The 19,685-nt window shown below is 40.0% G+C and overlaps 1 protein-coding gene across 7 annotated transcripts in view; it reads left to right on the top strand.

Moving 5' to 3' along the window:
- Positions 1-19,685, top strand: part of LOC138755249 (protein MTSS 1-like) — a 182,708-nt gene that overhangs the window by 10,100 nt on the left and 152,923 nt on the right. For all 7 annotated transcript variants that reach the window (XR_011352138.1, XM_069920888.1, XM_069920885.1 and 4 more), the window contains 2 exons: positions 11,885-11,946; positions 13,930-14,003. Coding sequence is in view for 6 of the 7 variants with exons in the window: in XM_069920888.1 (XP_069776989.1) it covers positions 11,885-11,946; positions 13,930-14,003 (136 nt within the window). In the remaining variant the exon portion in view is untranslated. Of the gene's footprint in view, positions 1-11,884; positions 11,947-13,929; positions 14,004-19,685 lie in introns of those variants that run through there.

Here is a 19,685-nt window from a genome sequence, read left to right as displayed (position 1 = left end):
CTAGCAAACACATGCTGTGAAGCGTGGAAAGGGCATTCCTTGCATCGAAGCTTGGTCTGGCCATTCACTGCAACAGAACTTCCCCCAGATGTCTTGGTCCTCACCATGCCGCTGGATCCAGGAGGGGATGTTGAGAGGGTGGGTCTGGACCTGTGCAACTCCCTAATCACCTAAAATCCATTCATGCACACACTTTTCCTTTTTGAGGAGTGGGGTATCCTATCAAACCCAACAAACTGACAGAAAGGAACCATCATCATCCTATGGGATGGATAGCTAGATATTAAGGTAAACAGGACAATTACAGTTGATGGTGACAAGAGAATCAGTGGGTGGATTAACACTGGAAAGGCTTCAGAGAAATGGAAAAATAGAAAATGATGCTGGGGAAATTGTAATGGGTTATAAAGAGATGGCAGAGTAACTTAATCATTATTTTGCATCTGTCTTCACCATGGAAGACATTAGTAATATCCCAGACAGTCAGTGTCGCCAGGGAGTAGAGTTGGATTCAGTTAGGGTTACTAGAGAAATTTTACTAGGCAAAATAAATGGATTAAAGATTGATAAATCTCCTGGGCTGGTTGAGGTGCATCCGCAGGTTTTGAAAGAAGTGGCTTTGGAGATTGTAGACCCATTGGCGATGATCTTCTAGAAATCAATAGAATCTGGAGAGATTCCAGAGGATTGGAAGGTCGCAAATGTGGTTCCGCTGTTTAACAAAGGTGGGAAACAGAAAAAAGGAAACTATAGGCCGATTAGTTTGACGCCAGTGGTTGGGAAGATATTTGAGTTGATCCTCAAGAATGAGGTGATGAAATACCTAGAGATGCATGACAGGATAAGACCAAGTCAGCATGGTTTTTTTTAAAGGGTAGATCCTGCCTGACCAACCTATTAGAGTTTTTTTGAAGAAATCTCAAGTAGACAAAGGAGAGGCTCTGGATGATATCTATTTAGATTTTCATAAGGCTTTTGATAAAGTGCCACATATTAGGCTGCTAAATAAGACGAGGGCCCATGGAATTATAGGGGAAATTATTAAATTGGATAGATAAGTGGCTGATAGGCAGGAAGCAAAGGGTTGAAATTAAGGGTTCTTGTTCTGGTTGGCTGCCTTTAACTAATGGTTTTCCACAGGGGTCGGTATTGGGGCCGCTGCTTTTTACAATTTATATTAATGATTTGGATTGTGGTATAAATGGTCTTCTGGCCAAATTTGCGGATGACTCCAAGATAGGTGGCGGAGTATGAAGTGTAGTAGAAACCATAAAGTTGCAAAAGGATATAAACAGTTTAGGAGACTGGGCAAAATTATGGCAGATGAGATTTAACATTGAGAAATGTACAGTTGTACACTTTGGCAGTGGAAACAAACAGGCAGAATACTATTTAGATGGGGTGAAAATTCAGACCTGGATATGCAAAGGGACCTGGGTGTCCTCATGCAAGGAAACCTAAAAGTTAATGACCAGGTGAAATTGGTAGTGAAGAAAGTGAATGATGTGTTGGCATTTGGAGTACTGGCCAGGCCTCATTTGGAGTACTGGCCAGGCCTCATTTGGAGTACTGGCCAGGCCTCATTTGGAGTACTGGCCAGGCCTCATTTGGAGTACTGGCCAGGCCTCATTTGGAGTACTGGCCAGGCCTCATTTGGAGTACTGGCCAGGCCTCATTTGGAGTACTGGCCAGGCCTCATTTGGAGTACTGACCAGGCCTCATTTGGAGTACTGGCCAGGCCTCATTTGGAGTACTGGCCAGGCCTCATTTGGAGTACTGGCCAGGCCTCATTTGGAGTACTGGCCAGGCCTCATTTGGAGTACTGGCCAGGCCTCATTTGGAGTACTGGCCAGGCCTCATTTGGAGTACTGGCCAGGCCTCATTTGGAGTACTGGCCAGGCCTCATTTGGAGTACTGGCCAGGCCTCATTTGGAGTACTGGCCAGGCCTCATTTGGAGTACTGGCCAGGCCTCATTTGGAGTACTGGCCAGGCCTCATTTGGAGTACTGGCCAGGCCTCATTTGGAGTACTGGCCAGGCCTCATTTGGAGTACTGGCCAGGCCTCATTTGGAGTACTGGCCAGGCCTCATTTGGAGTACTGGCCAGGCCTCATTTGGAGTACTGGCCAGGCCTCATTTGGAGTACTGGCCAGGCCTCATTTGGAGTACTGGCCAGGCCTCATTTGGAGTACTGGCCAGGCCTCATTTGGAGTACTGGCCAGGCCTCATTCGGAGTACTGGCCAGGCCTCATTCGGAGTACTGGCCAGGCCTCATTCGGAGTACTGGCCAGGCCTCATTCGGAGTACTGGCCAGGCCTCATTCGGAGTACTGGCCAGGCCTCATTCGGAGTACTGGCCAGGCCTCATTTGGAGTACTGGCCAGGCCTCATTTGGAGTACTGGCCAGGCCTCATTTGGAGTACTGGCCAGGCCTCATTTGGAGTACTGGCCAGGCCTCATTTGGAGTACTGGCCAGGCCTCATTTGGAGTACTGGCCAGGCCTCATTTGGAGTACTGGCCAGGCCTCATTTGGAGTACTGGCCAGGCCTCATTTGGAGTACTGGCCAGGCCTCATTTGGAGTACTGGCCAGGCCTCATTTGGAGTACTGGCCAGGCCTCATTTGGAGTACTGGCCAGGCCTCATTTGGAGTACTGGCCAGGCCTCATTTGGAGTACTGGCCAGGCCTCATTTGGAGTACTGGCCAGGCCTCATTTGGAGTACTGGCCAGGCCTCATTTGGAGTACTGGCCAGGCCTCATTTGGAGTACTGGCCAGGCCTCATTTGGAGTACTGGCCAGGCCTCATTTGGAGTACTGGCCAGGCCTCATTTGGAGTACTGGCCAGGCCTCATTTGGAGTACTGGCCAGGCCTCATTCGGAGTACTGGCCAGGCCTCATTCGGAGTACTGGCCAGGCCTCATTCGGAGTACTGGCCAGGCCTCATTCGGAGTACTGGCCAGGCCTCATTCGGAGTACTGGCCAGGCCTCATTCGGAGTACTGGCCAGGCCTCATTCGGAGTACTGGCCAGGCCTCATTCGGAGAACTGGCCAGGCCTCATTCGGAGTACTGGCCAGGCCTCATTCGGAGTACTGGCCAGGCCTCATTCGGAGTACTGGCCAGGCCTCATTCGGAGTACTGGCCAGGCCTCATTCGGAGTACTGGCCAGGCCTCATTCGGAGTACTGGCCAGGCCTCATTCGGAGTACTGGCCAGGCCTCATTCGGAGTACTGGCCAGGCCTCATTCGGAGTACTGGCCAGGCCTCATTCGGAGTACTGGCCAGGCCTCATTCGGAGTACTGGCCAGGCCTCATTCGGAGTACTGGCCAGGCCTCATTCGGAGTACTGGCCAGGCCTCATTCGGAGTACTGGCCAGGCCTCATTCGGAGTACTGGCCAGGCCTCATTCGGAGTACTGGCCAGGCCTCATTCGGAGTACTGGCCAGGCCTCATTCGGAGTACTGGCCAGGCCTCATTCGGAGTACTGGCCAGGCCTCATTCGGAGTACTGGCCAGGCCTCATTCGGAGTACTGGCCAGGCCTCATTCGGAGTACTGGCCAGGCCTCATTCGGAGTACTGGCCAGGCCTCATTCGGAGTACTGGCCAGGCCTCATTCGGAGTACTGGCCAGGCCTCATTCGGAGTACTGGCCAGGCCTCATTCGGAGTACTGGCCAGGCCTCATTCGGAGTACTGGCCAGGCCTCATTCGGAGTACTGGCCAGGCCTCATTCGGAGTACTGGCCAGGCCTCATTCGGAGTACTGGCCAGGCCTCATTCGGAGTACTGGCCAGGCCTCATTCGGAGTACTGGCCAGGCCTCATTCGGAGTACTGGCCAGGCCTCATTCGGAGTACTGGCCAGGCCTCATTCGGAGTACTGTGTGCATCTTTGGGCCACCTATCTTAGAAAGGATGTGTTGGATAGGGTGCAGAGGAGATTTACTAGGATGATTCCCGGAATGCAAGGGCCAATGTACGAGGTTTGGCAGCTCTTGTGTTGTGTTCATTGGAGTATAGGAGAATGAGAGGAGATCTCATTGAGACTTTTCATATTTTGAAAGGTTTAGATAAGGTGAATGCGGGTAAGATATTTCCCTTGGTGGGTGAATCGAGGACAAGGGGTCATTGTCAGAAAATTATAGGTTATCCATATAAAACAGAGATTAGGAAGAACTTCTTTAGCCAGAGGGTCATGGATCTGTGGAACTCGCTGCCGCATACAGCAGTGGAAGCCAGATCACTGGGAGTATTTAAACAAGAAATTGACAGGTATCTTATTACTGAGGGCATCAAGGGGTATGGGGAAAAGGCCAGAAATTGGAACTAGTGTAGAGTAGCTTAGTGTAGTTTTACGGAACAGACTCGATGGGCCTAGTGGCCGCTTCTGTTCCTTTGTCTTGTGATCTTGTGATTTAGCTTCTCTGGGCTACCATTGAATTAGATCCTTGGTAACATAATTTCATTTGCCAATCCTTTGATATCCTTTCTCAAAAATGTGTTATTTCCATATGATTGGACTCACTGCTGTGTTCATCGCCCTGTTGCAAATATATATGACTATTTTTAAGGGAGAGCTTGGGTTTGTTACCTGCACTTCTGTTGTTGTGGTCACTGAAGTGCTAGCACACAAGTCCAAGTTTAATGTAGACAATTGTTGTACAGTAATGTGAAGTGCAAGGCAGATTATAGTTACCCTAACATTTTAAAATGTGAGGTTTAGATGTTGTTTCATTCTTGTGCAAGAGTTTACCAGTTGAGCATCTGTATTTTCTTTGAATCTAGCATTAGGAGTTCAGTGTAATTAGTGAGTCTGAGCATCCCATTCCATGGAGGATTTTATAAACCAATCCTACACTGTGCAATTGTTCTATTAGCACGCAAAAATAAAGCATGCGTAATAGCTAATGCAAACAATATAACTCATTAAACCTTAAAACAGAAATCCTCTAGATTGGGCAACAATTGATCAGTATTCACTGTTGACAGTCTCTGGATTATAACAGCAGGCACTTTTTGTATGGTTGTGCTGCTCTTATAGCATTCACCTGGCACACCTGGCAGCTATCCCTTTGAATTAAAACAGAGTAAGCGGAGTCAACATTGCTTTGAGAAAGGGAAATCATTTTGATAAATCAGAATTCTTTTTAAAGAGGCAACTAGGGGCAAATTTGAGGGAACCAGCACATGCAGTATATGGATATTTAAAAGGCATTTGGTAAGACACTTAGTGAAGTTGTTTTGTTGAATATTTTGTGAAAGTAATACCTGTATTAGAATAGATAGAAGGTAAAGACCTAAAGCCAGTAGGAGTAAATATTCCACACAGTTTGGCAGGGTGCCACAAGGATTGCTGCTAAGGCTTCAGCTATTTACATTCTAAATTCGTGTTTTTGAAAAGCAAGAGTAATGTATCCAAATTTGTGACAATGAAAAGTTAAGTGGAGAGAGAAATGAATTTGAATGAAGTTGAGAGTAAAATGGAGTATATTGCCAGAAGATGTGAAGTTGCAGTAAGAGGATGTTGTTTAAAAATATGAGATGGATTGATATTAATGTACGCAAGGCTGTGTTGGTACATGTACTTGTATCAACCAATTAGAAAGGCAAATAGTACTCATGACCTTGATTTGCAAAGTAATTGAACCTTTTTTTTAAAAAAAAGGTCCAGCTGAGATTTTTACAGTTATGCTTGGATGATGTATGATATCTGTGGAGGTGGTGCAGTGTGGATTCACTGGATTGATTCCAGGGCTAACAGGGTTATTTTCTCATGACATAGTGAATGTGATTGGAATTTTGATGCATACTCACTGGAGTTTAGTAAAATGAGATCTTATATCATTGAATATAAGATTCCAGAAGAGAAAGTTTTGGCTTGATTTTTTTTTTCCCCTCACAAATTTTCTGTTTAGCCTGTTTTGACGGTTTGACATTTCAGGTGTATGGGTTCTATCCTCAGTAGACTATTGGAAATAATTCAGTTGGGTTTCTTTGGAATGAAGTTGTTCCTAACACTATCTACTGATGAAAGCAACTAAGAGTTTTGGTAACTTAATTATGATGAAGAGAAATATACTTTATTTCTTTCTCACTGCCAGCAGTTCTTCCAGATTCACGATGCGCGGTGCGCTCCCTTGCGCGCTGTGGTGCCTGCGGCGCGCTCCCTTGCGCACATTCTGTGTAACCTGCTCTCTATGTAATAATGGTGAGGAATATGGATATCAACATACTTGGTAACCATTGCATTCAGCTGACTCTGGGACCATCTTGCCACAGACTAACCATCAAGTCAAGTTTATAATCATTTGATTACACAAGCACAACTTGACGAAACATTCTCTGGTTCTTGGGCCAAACCATGTAGCCACACAACCACACGTAACAACACAATCCCGATGCAGGACAAGTGTTTCATGAATATAAGAGTCTCGGATGTTTAGTGTTAGCAGTTTCTTTGGTCGTTCAGCATTCTCACTGTTCATTGGAAGAAGCTGTTCCTCAGCTTGTTGGTGCTGGCTCTGATACTCCTGTATCTTTTCCCTGTACCCAACATTGGGTACTGTGTGACAATGACAGTGGTTGGTATCCCAAGGCATTTCACTGTGATAGATGGGCAGATGAGCAGGAATGGAAGACCTCATCCTGGAAGCTGATGCAAAGGAGATGAAGGAATTAAGAGAAAGAAACAATCCTTACAGAGGACTGGATGTGAAGAGGTGTGGTCAAGATAACTGGAAGTTGGTAGATTTGTATGTAAAAGAGTTTGTCTCCTGAGATGGAGTCACGGATGGAGCAAGTGGAGAGTGTTGTCTTTGAGGACCAAGTGAATTTGAAGTTGGGTAAAAATTAGCAGCAAAGTGGATGAAGTTGACAGGCTCATCATTGGTGCCTAAGGCAGCAATGATAGCGGAGGAACAATTGAGGAGCCTTGCCAGTGTTGGCATGTAGCATGGATTGCTCCATGTAGCCAACAAAAAGGCAGGAATAGCAGGGACCCACGCCGCTACTCATGACTAGGACTTTGATTTGAAGAAAGTGGGAAGAGTTAAATAAGTTATTGAGAGTGAGAACAAGTTCTGCCAGGTGGAGGGAGATGAGTAAGATCTGTTGAGAAAGGCGTCATCAAGTCCTTTAAGACTATTGGGGAAATGGAGGTGTATCAAGATTGGGTGTACATAGTGAAAATAAGTCATTTAAAATAAGTCGTTTGGGTTCAGGGAATTGTACAGTACATTGTCAAAGTGAATGGAAGGTATGTGAGGTCTTCCATTCAAATTTATCAGAGACATCCTTCTTCAAAATGCATGGCTTCCTCTCTACCTAAATGAACTCTGCCCTTCTCCGCATCTCCTCAATTTCCCAGACATGGTCTCCTATACCCCTTGATGCAACAAGGACAGGATGCCCCTTGTCCTCACCTCCCACCCCACCAGCCTCTGCATCCAACCTATTATTTTCTGCAGTTTCTGCCACCTATAATGTGATCCCACCACCAAACACATTTTCCCCTCTCCACCTTCCACAGGAACGGCTCCCTCATCCACTTATCCCTTCTCACTAAACACCCCTTGTATCTACCCCTGTGACAGCAGGAAATACTACACGTGCCCACATCTTATCCCTTACCACCATTTGGGCCCAGGACTGTCCTTTTAAGTGAAGCAACACTTCATTTGTGAATTTGCAGGAGTCAGCTGCTGCTTCCTTTCAAACAAAAAATATCAGTTTTAACCACCAAATAAAATTTACAATACAAACCTTTAAAATAGTCTAATTCAGTTGTTCTCAACCTTTTTTGCCCAAGGCCCCACTTTAATTTTTCAAAAAAATGTACACCCTACCATTAATAGAAAAATATATATTCAAAAGAAATTGTAGTTAAATAATTTACTGCAAGGGTATTTCAATGCATTTAAGGTCAGGAATACACTGGAACACATATTTCATAGTCAACTACTACTTCAATATGTCAACCATCTCAAACACACATTCAACAATTGTCGTCACTTCAGTGGGAACCTTGCCCCTGACACTGGCTGCAGATTTTTTTGACTGTGGATTGATTTTGTTAGTTTCAACCTTAAATCTCCACAATTTGTAATTTCCAGTCAGTTTCTCTTAACCTTGTAGCAAATCACTAACAGCACTGAAGCCACGTCTACTAAATAAGATGATGGAAAATGTATCAATAGTTCCCTTGCTAAAGTAGTCGAGTATGGGTATTTCTTTTCAGTCTTATTAGACAACCACATTATGTTTCTTTCAGTTTGAACAGAGTTTTCACAGATTCATCATGTTGCAACTCAGATAACTACTCTTGGTATTGTGCTGGTACTTCAGATAAGTCCACCAGCAATGGCTGAGTTAACCAAGAGGGAAAATCCATTGTCTTTAAATCACAATCTATCATTAAAGGCAGTAACCAACATTTTCAAATGGTCAACAATGACGTTTGCAGCAGTATTAGTCTCCTCACACTTAGTCAACCAATAGAAGTGACTGAAATTTCTTGCAGAAATATCCTTTGGCATAATTCTAGAATTGTCGTGAATCCAAATATCTTTGTTTTTGCATCAACGAGTGTCATATTTGCAACTTGGAGTTGCTTGTTCAATGTACTTAGTTTTTCAAAAATGTCCATCAAGTAACTCTCATCTTTGCCATCTGTTGTTAGCAAGAGCTTCATTTCAGGTTTGCCCATCAAACAGTTGCATAAACCTTTTGAAGTAGATTCCCTTTGTCAACCACCTTATTTCATTGTGAAGCAATAATCTCACATGTTCTGTATTTTTATTGACACAAAGTTGCTTCATCAGATGTTTGCATTTGGCATTAGCTTTGATGCACGATCACAGAATGCAGTATCTTGTGTAGAACAGGGGAAGTTTTCTTGTATAACACAATGCACAACCAACATGTTTGGATTTTCATCCTTCATTAATTTTAAATATCCTGGGTTTTTTTTAACCCATCATTGCACAAGATGCAATGTTTCCTTTTGGTATTTCCAAATAATTTTTGAGCTTGCAATATAAACTGCAGTAGTGGTTATTTCTGATTGTTCACAAAACATCTCTTCCTGATCAATATATTTCAGTCTGCCGATAACAGATCCTCACTGTCTCATACGATAGATTCATCTAGTTGTATTGAGAACTTTTGTGATTTCATCTCCTCGATCAGCTGATTTTAACATCTTGACACATGTCATCTATTCTGTTGTAGACAGTACCATTATTCAGTGGCATTGCTCGAACATCTTTGTCATCCCTTTGCAGAAGTATTTTGAGAATCAATGATATTGAGGGTTTAATCAGTTCTCCCAATCATATGATTCTTTGCATGTTTTGCTATCAGCAGAGAAATTTAATAACTAGCTTCAAGGGTACGATTCAGGGCTGTAGTTTCAAATAATGAAGTGATTTTTTGATCTATTTTCAAACTTCTCTTTCAGTGATTTTAAAATTTTGCAATTTCGAATTGACAGGATTAGGATCTTTTACAGTCAAATGTGCTTCAAGACGCCCTTATTTCATTGATTCATTTGTCAAAGTCTGTTGGCATAATAGGCAAAAAGTGCACATTCATCGTGTACAGCAGGTATAAAATCAAACTTCAAAACCTCTACTGAATATTGATGAAACTTTTGCTTGCTTGGTCTGCTCATTTTGAATATACAACAGATTAAATGCAACAACGTGAGCTCTCTAAAACAGATTAATCAATATTTTATAATGTCTCAGAATTTTAAAATGTAATAAAAATAATGATTGAATCTAAAGAAGAATACTGACTCTTTAAAAAAAGAAAAAAAAAACACTAGCGCGGATTCTGACATTTTTTTCTCGCATCAAAACTGCACTAGCCTCATGCTTTACTTTCTGGGGTTTCCTATTTTTTGTTCCCGATTTTGGCTAAATCCCCCACCTTGGCCTCCCCATCAATACGCTAGTGCACAAAGATGCATACAGATACAGGTCTCACTCCCTACTGAACTGAAAAATTAAAGGGATATGGATGGAGAGATGATTGTTGAGGTAATTTGGAATAGATGATAACAAAATCTGGTCTTATAAACTTTATTTGATACACATTTAATTTTAATTTGGGCATAATACCTTTAATATTACCAAACAGAAATAGCATTGGATCCTATGGGAATTTGTTATTCGTTCTTAATAAATCATTCACATCAAGTCAGAAAGGTTTTATTTTTGGACACTGCCAAGTAGAATGCAAAAATGTGCCAACTTCTTGTCCACATCTAAAACACAAATCTGGCAATGTATAGTTTAATCTATATAACTTTTGTGGGGTAAGGTATAGCTGATGTAAAAAGTTATATTGTACCAACTTGCATTAATTGTATTTGTCGTACTATCCCTACACAACTCCATCCAATTTTGGTCATGATTTGCCTTTTCAAATAAACCTCCCATTTTTCTCTTGACTTGTGCATCCCTTCTTTAGAAGATCCCTTTTGTAACAAAACATACTTTACAGAGATAAATTTACGTATATTACTGTATGAATCAACAATTCAGCCTCACTACAATTTAGTAATGTCAAATTTGTACCCAGCTTTTCATTCAGAAAGGCCTTTACTTGATTATAACAGAAAAAGGTATTATTAAATATTCTTCATTTGTTCAAAGGTCAAAAATTGACCTCTTTCAAAACAATCTTTCAGATACTGCTTCCTGTGCTTCCGTTGTGGGCCTAGTCTAAATCAGAAAGGCTGGATTCACACGGGGAGATTGTTTTGTTAGGGACCTCTGCTCTGTCTTCTGCAACAGTGGGGAGCTCCCAATGGCCAGTTCTACGCCCAACTCCCATGCTGATAAGTCCATCTATGGCCTCGTGCACTGCCAAACTCTGGTTACCTGAAAATTGGAGGAACATCACCAAATATTCTGCCTGGGCATTCTCCAATCAAATGGCATTAACATTGACTTCTCCAATTTCCATTAGGCCCCTCCCCTGTCCCTCTACATCTCTCTTTTATCCTTCTGCCTCCTTTCCTCCAGCTCCCCGCCACATTCCTATCCATTCAGAGAGATATCCCCTCCCCATCACTTCCCAACTTGTTTTTCTTTTGCCCTCTCACCCATAACCACGGGACGACCTCTTGACTGTGCTCTTCCCCTGCTCCCCCCCAACCATTTTATTCAGACGCCTGCCTGCTTTTTTCTTCTACCTTGACAAAAGGCTCAGGCCTGAAACATTAGTTAGATATCTTTGCAACAATAAGGAACACTGATTTGCTGAGTTTCTCCAAGTGCTATTGTACTGACAGCCCCGTCAGCTGCGCGCTTTCTTAAAACCAAATTTGCGTAAAGCGGGGTATACCTGTATCTCTAATTCCTGAATTAATATATTCTGAATGTTCTAAAAGCAATGCAGATTTATTAAAAAAACAGTAATTTTTAACAATTGTTATTTTCTGTGTTATTTTAAATACAAACCCCTTTAAACTACTAACAAAAGTTTGGAGAGATATACTTGTGTGGTCTTGTGGATTGATCATTTTGGTGCATTGCATGTTGAAGCTGTAATCACTACTCCCAGGTTAAAAATAATGCCGGCCAGATGCAAAGTAAATTTCTACTTTATAATATTCTTGGTGCCAATGAGGTACCCTATTTAGTAATGTTTTATAATAAATCAGTTGGTGTAATTATGTGGAAAGTGCAACCATTTTCTTGCCAATTTTCCAGTTTTTTTTCCACCTTGACACTTAATTTTTAGCCCAGGTGTTCTGATCAAGCAAAAAAGTGTGCAACGTGCAGACAAATGGTCAATTTAATTCACATTGTGATATAAATATCCTCTAATTTACAAGAATTTATGCCACAGAACATGGTGTTTTACAATATTTTCTTTCTTTAATAGGGAAGTTACCCAATCTGGGAAGATTTTATTAACAAAGCAGGCAAGCTTCAGTCCCAATTAAGGTAGGTTACCATATTGCAAACAATTTTCCTTTTGTATAAGGAGTTCAAAGGTTATGCATCTGCTTTGAGAGGGAGGATTAAATAAATATGCTTTTAAAATCTATAATGTTTTGTAAGTATATTTTTAATCCTGATGTTACCAGGATATTGTTAACATCTTTCATTTGTAAGGAAGGGAGTCTGTCAAATTATTAGCAAAAGATGCATTGGGTGTGGTCTGTTTCAAATCTTCATCTGCACGAAGGACAAAGGTTAAAAGGACGAACTGCTGCTGTAAATACATGTTTTGTATTTAAAATTGGCATCCTGCCACAGAAAATTGATTAAAATCATAATTGTCACAATTGCACAATACAAAATATTTAACACAGGGTGGTGAATAATTGGAACAAGCTACCAGAAGAAGTGGTAGAGGCAGGTACAACTAGAATGTTTAAAAGAAAAAGACTTCAAGAAAGGTGCATGAATCAGAAAGGTTCAGAAGGATATGGCCCAAATGTAAGCAAATAGGATTAGCTTTGTTAACAGTGTGGTGGGGATGAACCAGTTAGACTGAAGGGCTTCTTTCATGCTTTAAAACTGACTCGAAGATCTCCTTTTTTGTTTGTTATTATGGTAATTTAATACTTAATTTTAGCAATTTTAAAAAATCAATTATTTCTCATATTCTTGAGTTTAGGGAATAGATTCAGCAATTTTAATTTTTTTGTGCCAGCATCTGCCATTTAAATTTGGTGAAAATGATACAGAAGTGCATTAAACTAGTTCCATTGATTGAGTTTTCTGAGTATTTGATAACTCCAACTTTAATGAGTAAGGCTTTAATTGAAGCACGTTATAATATTTTTCCTCTCAGATTGATGTCTTTCTACACTGCCACCTATTCCCAAATTAAACACACTGTTTAGGATTTGTATCAAGGATGAATAAGACTGGAGTGTTCATGAAATGGCAACAGTGGACATGTTAACATTGAATTTTTTTGTCATTTGTATCGTAATGCAGTGAAAAACATTTTGGTTTGCCCTCTATCCAGACAAGTCAACCTCTTAGGGAGTGTAATAATAAAAAGTTGTTTTCCAATAAAACGAAAGAGTAGTTTGCAGAAAGTGAGTTTGAAAACCTCATCCTCCAGATTCAAGGATAGTTTTTTTTTCTTCTAATACTCTTAAATGGTCCTCATATTAGACCAAGATGATGCTTTGATCTAATTTATAAATTTGGAGGTCCAGCACAGTAGCTCATGCTGCCCAAATATACCCTTGTAACCAATTGATCTACAAACTCCATGTGTCTTTGGAATGTGGGAGGAAATCAGAGCACCCAAATAAACTTGTGCAGACTATGGGAGATTGAACAAACGCCTAACCGTGCTGGATTCAAACTTGGGTCGGTGGCTTTGTAATAGAGCTGTGCTAGTCACTACATTAACCATATCACCCTGCTTCTATTTAACACTTGACCCTGGATTTTTTTTTTGTTCTGATACTGCCGGTTGGAAGGGGAGAGAAGGGTGATTGGGATGAGATGAGTCCTTTGATATGTAAGCAGCTTTCTTAAGACATTGGGAAGTGAAGATAGGAGATGGAAATATTCAAATGGACCCAAAGTTTAATACCAACATTCATATTTACTGGATGACATTGGGAAAGATAACATAGGCTTCCTTATTTATCTTCGAAATAGGGAAGTTAGCATTCTTTTAGATGAAGACGAGGTGTTTTCACTCATTCGATATAAATACTGTAGTCTTTCCTTAATTGCTTCTTGTCCACTCTTATTCAGTGATTATAATTATAAACATATGTTTCCTTACAGTCTGTTAGCAGTTAGTATTCTATTTGTCATAGGAGATGAGCATACTTAAAATTTTCAGATTTTTCAGCGGAGCCAAGAAGTATTGTTATTATTATGGATATATTTTCTGGGGAAGTTTAATTTATTATGTCAAAATTCCACATTCAGGATGTTTTTCTATTCCAGGACTACTGTGATGGCAGCTGCTGCTTTTTTGGATGCTTTTCAGAAAGTGGCAGATATGGCTACGAATACCCGCGGTAAGCAAGATTGTATTATGCAACTTCATTAGAACCAGCATGCAGACCCCCTACTTGTTTTTATATATATCCTATTTGGGCAAAAGCTTTAGATATATTGATACTTAAAAAACAGTGTATAACCCATGGATTTTAAGACTTTGTACCATCACTTTTAATTTTTAAATTTTTTTTTCATGTAGACATACATGTAGAACACAGTGCGGGCCATTTTGGCCCATGAGCCCGTGTCAGCCAATTAACCCATACCCACGGTACATCTCACATGTTGGGAGGAAACTGGAACCCCCGGAAAAAACCCACTGACACTGGGAGAACATGCAAACTCCTTACAGACCCTGGTTCCCATCGCTGGCACTTTAACAGTGTTGCAGTAACCGTGCCATTCACTTGTTGAATATCAAACTACAAATTTATAAAATCATTATCAAGTATGACAAAATTCTGCCAAAACTGGTTATGTCTATTATGTGAACAGTGAAGAGATGCCCCTGCATTTGAAGGAAAAATACCTGACTCCCGATGATAATATTTGTCAGAAATCAATAACTACATAATGACCCTATTTCTCAAGCCATTGTTCTCAGCCTGTTACTTTTGTTCACTTTATTAATGTCATATTGGGTGTCAGATATTGGAAAAGTTCCAATAATAAAACTCTAAAAATTGTCTGGATTGGACCATATCCATATTTGGGTTGAATAGTGCTAAATACTGTTTTCTTTTCTTTGGCTTGGCTTCGCGGACGAAGATTTATGGAGGGGGTAAAAAGTCCACGTCAGCTGCAGGCTCGTTTGTGGCTGACAAGTCCGATGCGGGACAGGCAGACACGATTGCAGCGGTTGCAGGGGAAAATTGGTTGGTTGGGGTTGGGTGTTGGGTTTTTCCTCCTTTGCCTTTTGTCAGTGAGGTGGGCTCTGCGGTCTTCTTCAAAGGAGGTTGCTGCCCGCCAAACTGTGAGGCGCCAAGATGCACGGTTTGAGGCGTTATCAGCCCACTGGTGGTGGTCAATGTGGCAGGCACCAAGAGATTTCTTTAGGCAGTCCTTGTACCTTTTCTTTGGTGCACCTCTGTCACGGTGGCCAGTGGAGAGCTCGCCATATAACACAATCTTGGGAAGGCGATGGTCCTCCATTCTGGAGACGTGACCCATCCAGCGCAGCTGGATCTTCAGCAGCGTGGACTGTAATATCTGCACAACTGGGTGCTTTAACAGGAAAATATCCTGCAATTTTTCTCTTTCAGAGACATCGAGAACACTTGGAAGCTTACTCAATAAGTAATTACTTAACTGTAACCTCAGAAGATAAAAACAAATCTTTGTTTCAAAAATGTGGCCACTTTGACATGTCTCCTACCCTCATTTCTTCCCTAGCTTCTCACAAAGTGAAAGGATGCAAGAAGTTGTCTTGGAGAACTGTCTATTTTAACACTCCAAGTAACCTTATAAAAGATCCTTGATTAAGCGGTTTTGATGGGCTGAACGCAGGCAAATGGGTCTATCTTGAGAAGACAGTTTGGTCAGCATGGACAGAATTTGTGTGTAGAAATCTCAGATGATCTAGGGTTGGAAGAGATTACAAAGATAAGAGCCAAGAACAAAGAACTTTTGAAAATATTTTTTAAGTCTGATTTGACAGTATCACTGTACATTAAAAAAAAAAATAGCATGCTATGTGAAAAGAGAGTGCAAAATAAGACTGCAGTAAAGTTTTGCCTGTCACCAACGGTTTTGGGTGAAAAATAGGCAAATTGGACTACCTCAGGTAGGCCCCTTAGTTCGCATGGACTCATTGGACCAATGGTCCTATTTCTAGTGTATAATTCAATAACTTAAGATTTCAAGTTAATAGAGCATGGAATAAGGAATCTTGGCATGACTGCATTGGAGTCATCAAATTTAGAGGGAATAACACACAGAAGAATAACCAAAGCAGAGTTGGATCACTACAGTAGTTGTGAATCAGATGCCTCCTTAAAAGGTTTTGTAATTATTTTAATTCTGAGGTTAAATATTGCATTGACAAGCTGTAATTTCAGCTGCCAAGGGATGTTGTATTTCATTAACTGGTTTTAGATCTTATGTGAAGATACTATAATGTCTACAGATCTCAGAGAGAAGATAAAAACAAATCTTTGCAACCAACATTTTGTATATCACCTATCCTGTGTGGTCATATTGTTGAAACAGTTTATTCAGTTAAGCTTCCACATGTTATAGATTCTGATGTCTCTTTGAAAAGAGAAAAAATGCTGGACATTTTCCTGTTGGTGGACAGTTGTGCACAACCCAAATGTGAAGGTGCTCCAGGTCAGGTCATTGGAGATATTTGTAAAAACTTTAAGCTATCTACTTTGGTAATCAACATCATTAATTTGGAGAGGGATATGAATTCTGCCCCTCTTCTGAAGTCATTGATTTTTTAAAAAACTTTATTTATTCATTCAAAAATCAAATAATATGACATATGCAGCAATTAAACATGAACAGTTCATATATTTATATATATATATATATATATATATAAAAACCCCCTCCCTTCAGCCAACTCTCTTAAGGAGAGCCATTAAAAAAAGAAAAAAAAATTAAATATACATATTAAAATCTAATCAATATAAATTGAAATGCTGAAGTCATTGATCATCTTCTTTGCCTTGTTGATGTTGCGAGAGGGGTTGTTATTATGGCACCATGCGATTAGACTTTCAATCTTTTACCCATATTCTGTCCATATTTTAATTTCTGGCTTACTGCTTTGGGGCTGATGTTAGAGACACAGTAAAGGACTGAGTGCACATTCTTGAAGAGCATCAATGTTGTGCTTGATTGTAGAGATATCACTCATCTTCCTGTTAAGACAGGAAGTCAGGTTTGCTGGTTGGTGCCGAGGCTCGGACTTATCTGGGGTTCTGGCCGATTGGACTGGGACCAATGTTAGTTTGGGGCTGGAGGTGATCTGGAGCCAGTGGTGATTTTTAAATACTATTTGCACATGTGGTCTGTTTTGAGTACTTGTATTTTAAATCTCTTGAATTGGATTTGGACTATCTCCTGACATTGTTTGTTTCAGTGTTAGCCAAAACATAGATGTGATAGGTTCATGTTGCATTGTAATTATTTATAAGACTTCACTCATGTTTAAGTAACTGATTGAACAAGGTGATAAGATGTAAATAAGAGCAAATAAGATGTACTTTGTGGGCAAATTAATTTATTTCCCTTCAGTGAATATTGTGTTTAATTATTTTCTGTCCTCACTTTTTATTAGATTCTGTAAGACTATTCCTTATTATCCCAGTGAGAGATCAGTGGACCTGCAAATAAAATTTTGAGCACAGTCATAATTGGCAGCTTGAATTTTTCAGTGAAAATACATATAATTGGCTTGAAGGAACCAAACCTGGAATTGAGATGCTTCATTAATTCATATATTCTGGACATATCAGAGTCTTGAGAAATATTGGAAGGAATATTTCAAACATTCTCTGCACTTTTTAAAGTTAATTTCAAACCTAGTCCCTTAACTGCTTTATTTGATATTATTTGAGGGAGTTTCATAACTTTAACAGCATCTGACCTGCATGTATTAGCTTTTATTTCTCTTATGGCGAGGCAGGCGGTGCTGCTCAGATGGTGGATGTTACCCCGCCTTATCCTGTTCAATGGCTATGTGATGTCATTTATGTTTAAATTTAGAGATTAGATTTACAAATTCCGATTTGAATTCAAATTTTCATACACTGGGGAGCCTTTTTGAATTACTTTTCTAATCTTTGATTTGTTATGAAGGGAGATGTGTTGACTAATGAGGTAATTTATCACTGATTAGAATTCTGCTTACTCTTTTTGGCCAAACAGCTTCTTTCTTGGTAGTGGGTTTAGATTTTCCTTTTTTATAATAAAATATCAGTACAATACAATCTGTTAATTAAAATGTGGGGTACCTTGGATGAAATTATATGATTTAGGTGTAATGTTTCTTTTTGATTTTTAACATGTATCCATACTCTATTTTTTTATATGAAATTTTAATGTTAATAAAAATATTGAAAAAGAGATTTAAAAAGCACAAGTATGAGTTTTGAATTTTTAATGATATTCTCCACATTTTACTGTTTTCTAACATTTTGCTACTCCATGCGCCACTGTATTGTAAAAATGTACTCTATTGTCAGTGAAATTATCTGTAAGGTTCACTTTCGCACAATAGTATCTTGAGGTGTGGCAATGTTGTGTTATTCTGTTAATTGGCACTCCTGTCGAGTTAAAATGTACCTAATATTCAGAGCTTGTACCTTGTGACCTATCTTGTTTATTTGCTGGAAAAGAGCCGCTTTAGGAAATTTGTTGTTGCCTAGATCTACTGTCGTGTTCATGTTGAAAGTTAGAATCGATATTCGTTGATTGTAACAGATGCCTGGTACTGAAACCACAACTTTTTCTGCTGAAGTAATCTGTGAGTGCAGAAAGCATGGGGTTGCTTTGTGGGGTTACAATGTTGTTGCTTTCTGTGCTTTCACAGAGACTTTTCCACATTCAAATACAATATTGAAAGAACTCCTCACCTGTGCTATTTTTCATGAGGTTGTAGATAAGGCCTTCTTTTGAGTGGACCCAAGATGCAAGACTCTAATTTGAAGAAAGCAAGGGATTTCTCCTCTTTGCTCAGTCAGTATTTATCTGTTATTTAAAACTAAGCATATGATATGACCATTGTAGAAAAAAATGTGCTAGGTTTCTGATGTCTTGTCAGAGGACATAAATGACATCACATACAACCTTGAGATTCTTTTTCCTGATGTTGAGGCAGAATTACCATGTATTGGTAGAGCTATCTTGTTCTCTTAGTGTAGAACAGTCGATTTTATTTAAAAAAAAATTAGATGTGAAGTATAACTTGTTAAACAATGATTTGATGCAAGAAAAAGGGTTAGCTGGATTCTGTAATCTTTGGCATATTCAAAAAAGACAGTGGTAATAGGTAGTTTGACATGGGGCATTTGATGAATTTATAAATTGTATTGTATTTGATATCAAAGTCGGTGGTTCTTGATCTGAATATGACACTCTGGGGATTAGCAGATGGTCAACAGGCTTAATAGTGATGTAATCTTGTTACAAAGTGCATAAAGGAAATATAAAATATATTCAGTATCCCAGCAGAAGTGGGATCAAGTGGGGCTTCTGTTTTTAAAAAGTTGGATAAACATGAGTTATTAAGAGTAGGAACAGTTTATTTGCTAATAGGTGAAATAAATTGTCTTGATTCATAGCTATTGGCCATTATTTTTACTTTAATGACGTTAATTCATGTGTCCACATTTGGACCTTGATAATGGAATAAAACTGATTTTTGAGTGTCAAATAATAGCTATTTCAAGAAGGAGGAGATGGAATTTTGGGAACATTTCAAACTGTTTCAGACTGGTTTACAGATGAGAGCATTAGTTATTTGCAATTCCTTCATCATTCATTAAATCTTTTATATTTAAAATTCAAGCCCTTTTCATATTTGCAAATATAAATTGGCCATTTAGTGTCTTGGGATAGGAATGGGGATTTGGCTTTTCACACTTGACCACTCCTAACTGGGACACTGAACGCTTTCACACTTGCAAGGAGCCGTCCCCAGGGTTAGGACTGTTCTATCTTCTACTGATGTCATGACTCATCAAGCAATG

Source organism: Narcine bancroftii, chromosome 2 (assembly GCF_036971445.1).
Source record: "Narcine bancroftii isolate sNarBan1 chromosome 2, sNarBan1.hap1, whole genome shotgun sequence".
NCBI lineage: Eukaryota > Metazoa > Chordata > Chondrichthyes > Torpediniformes > Narcinidae > Narcine > Narcine bancroftii.
This window is presented reverse-complemented; position numbering and strand designations above follow the sequence as displayed.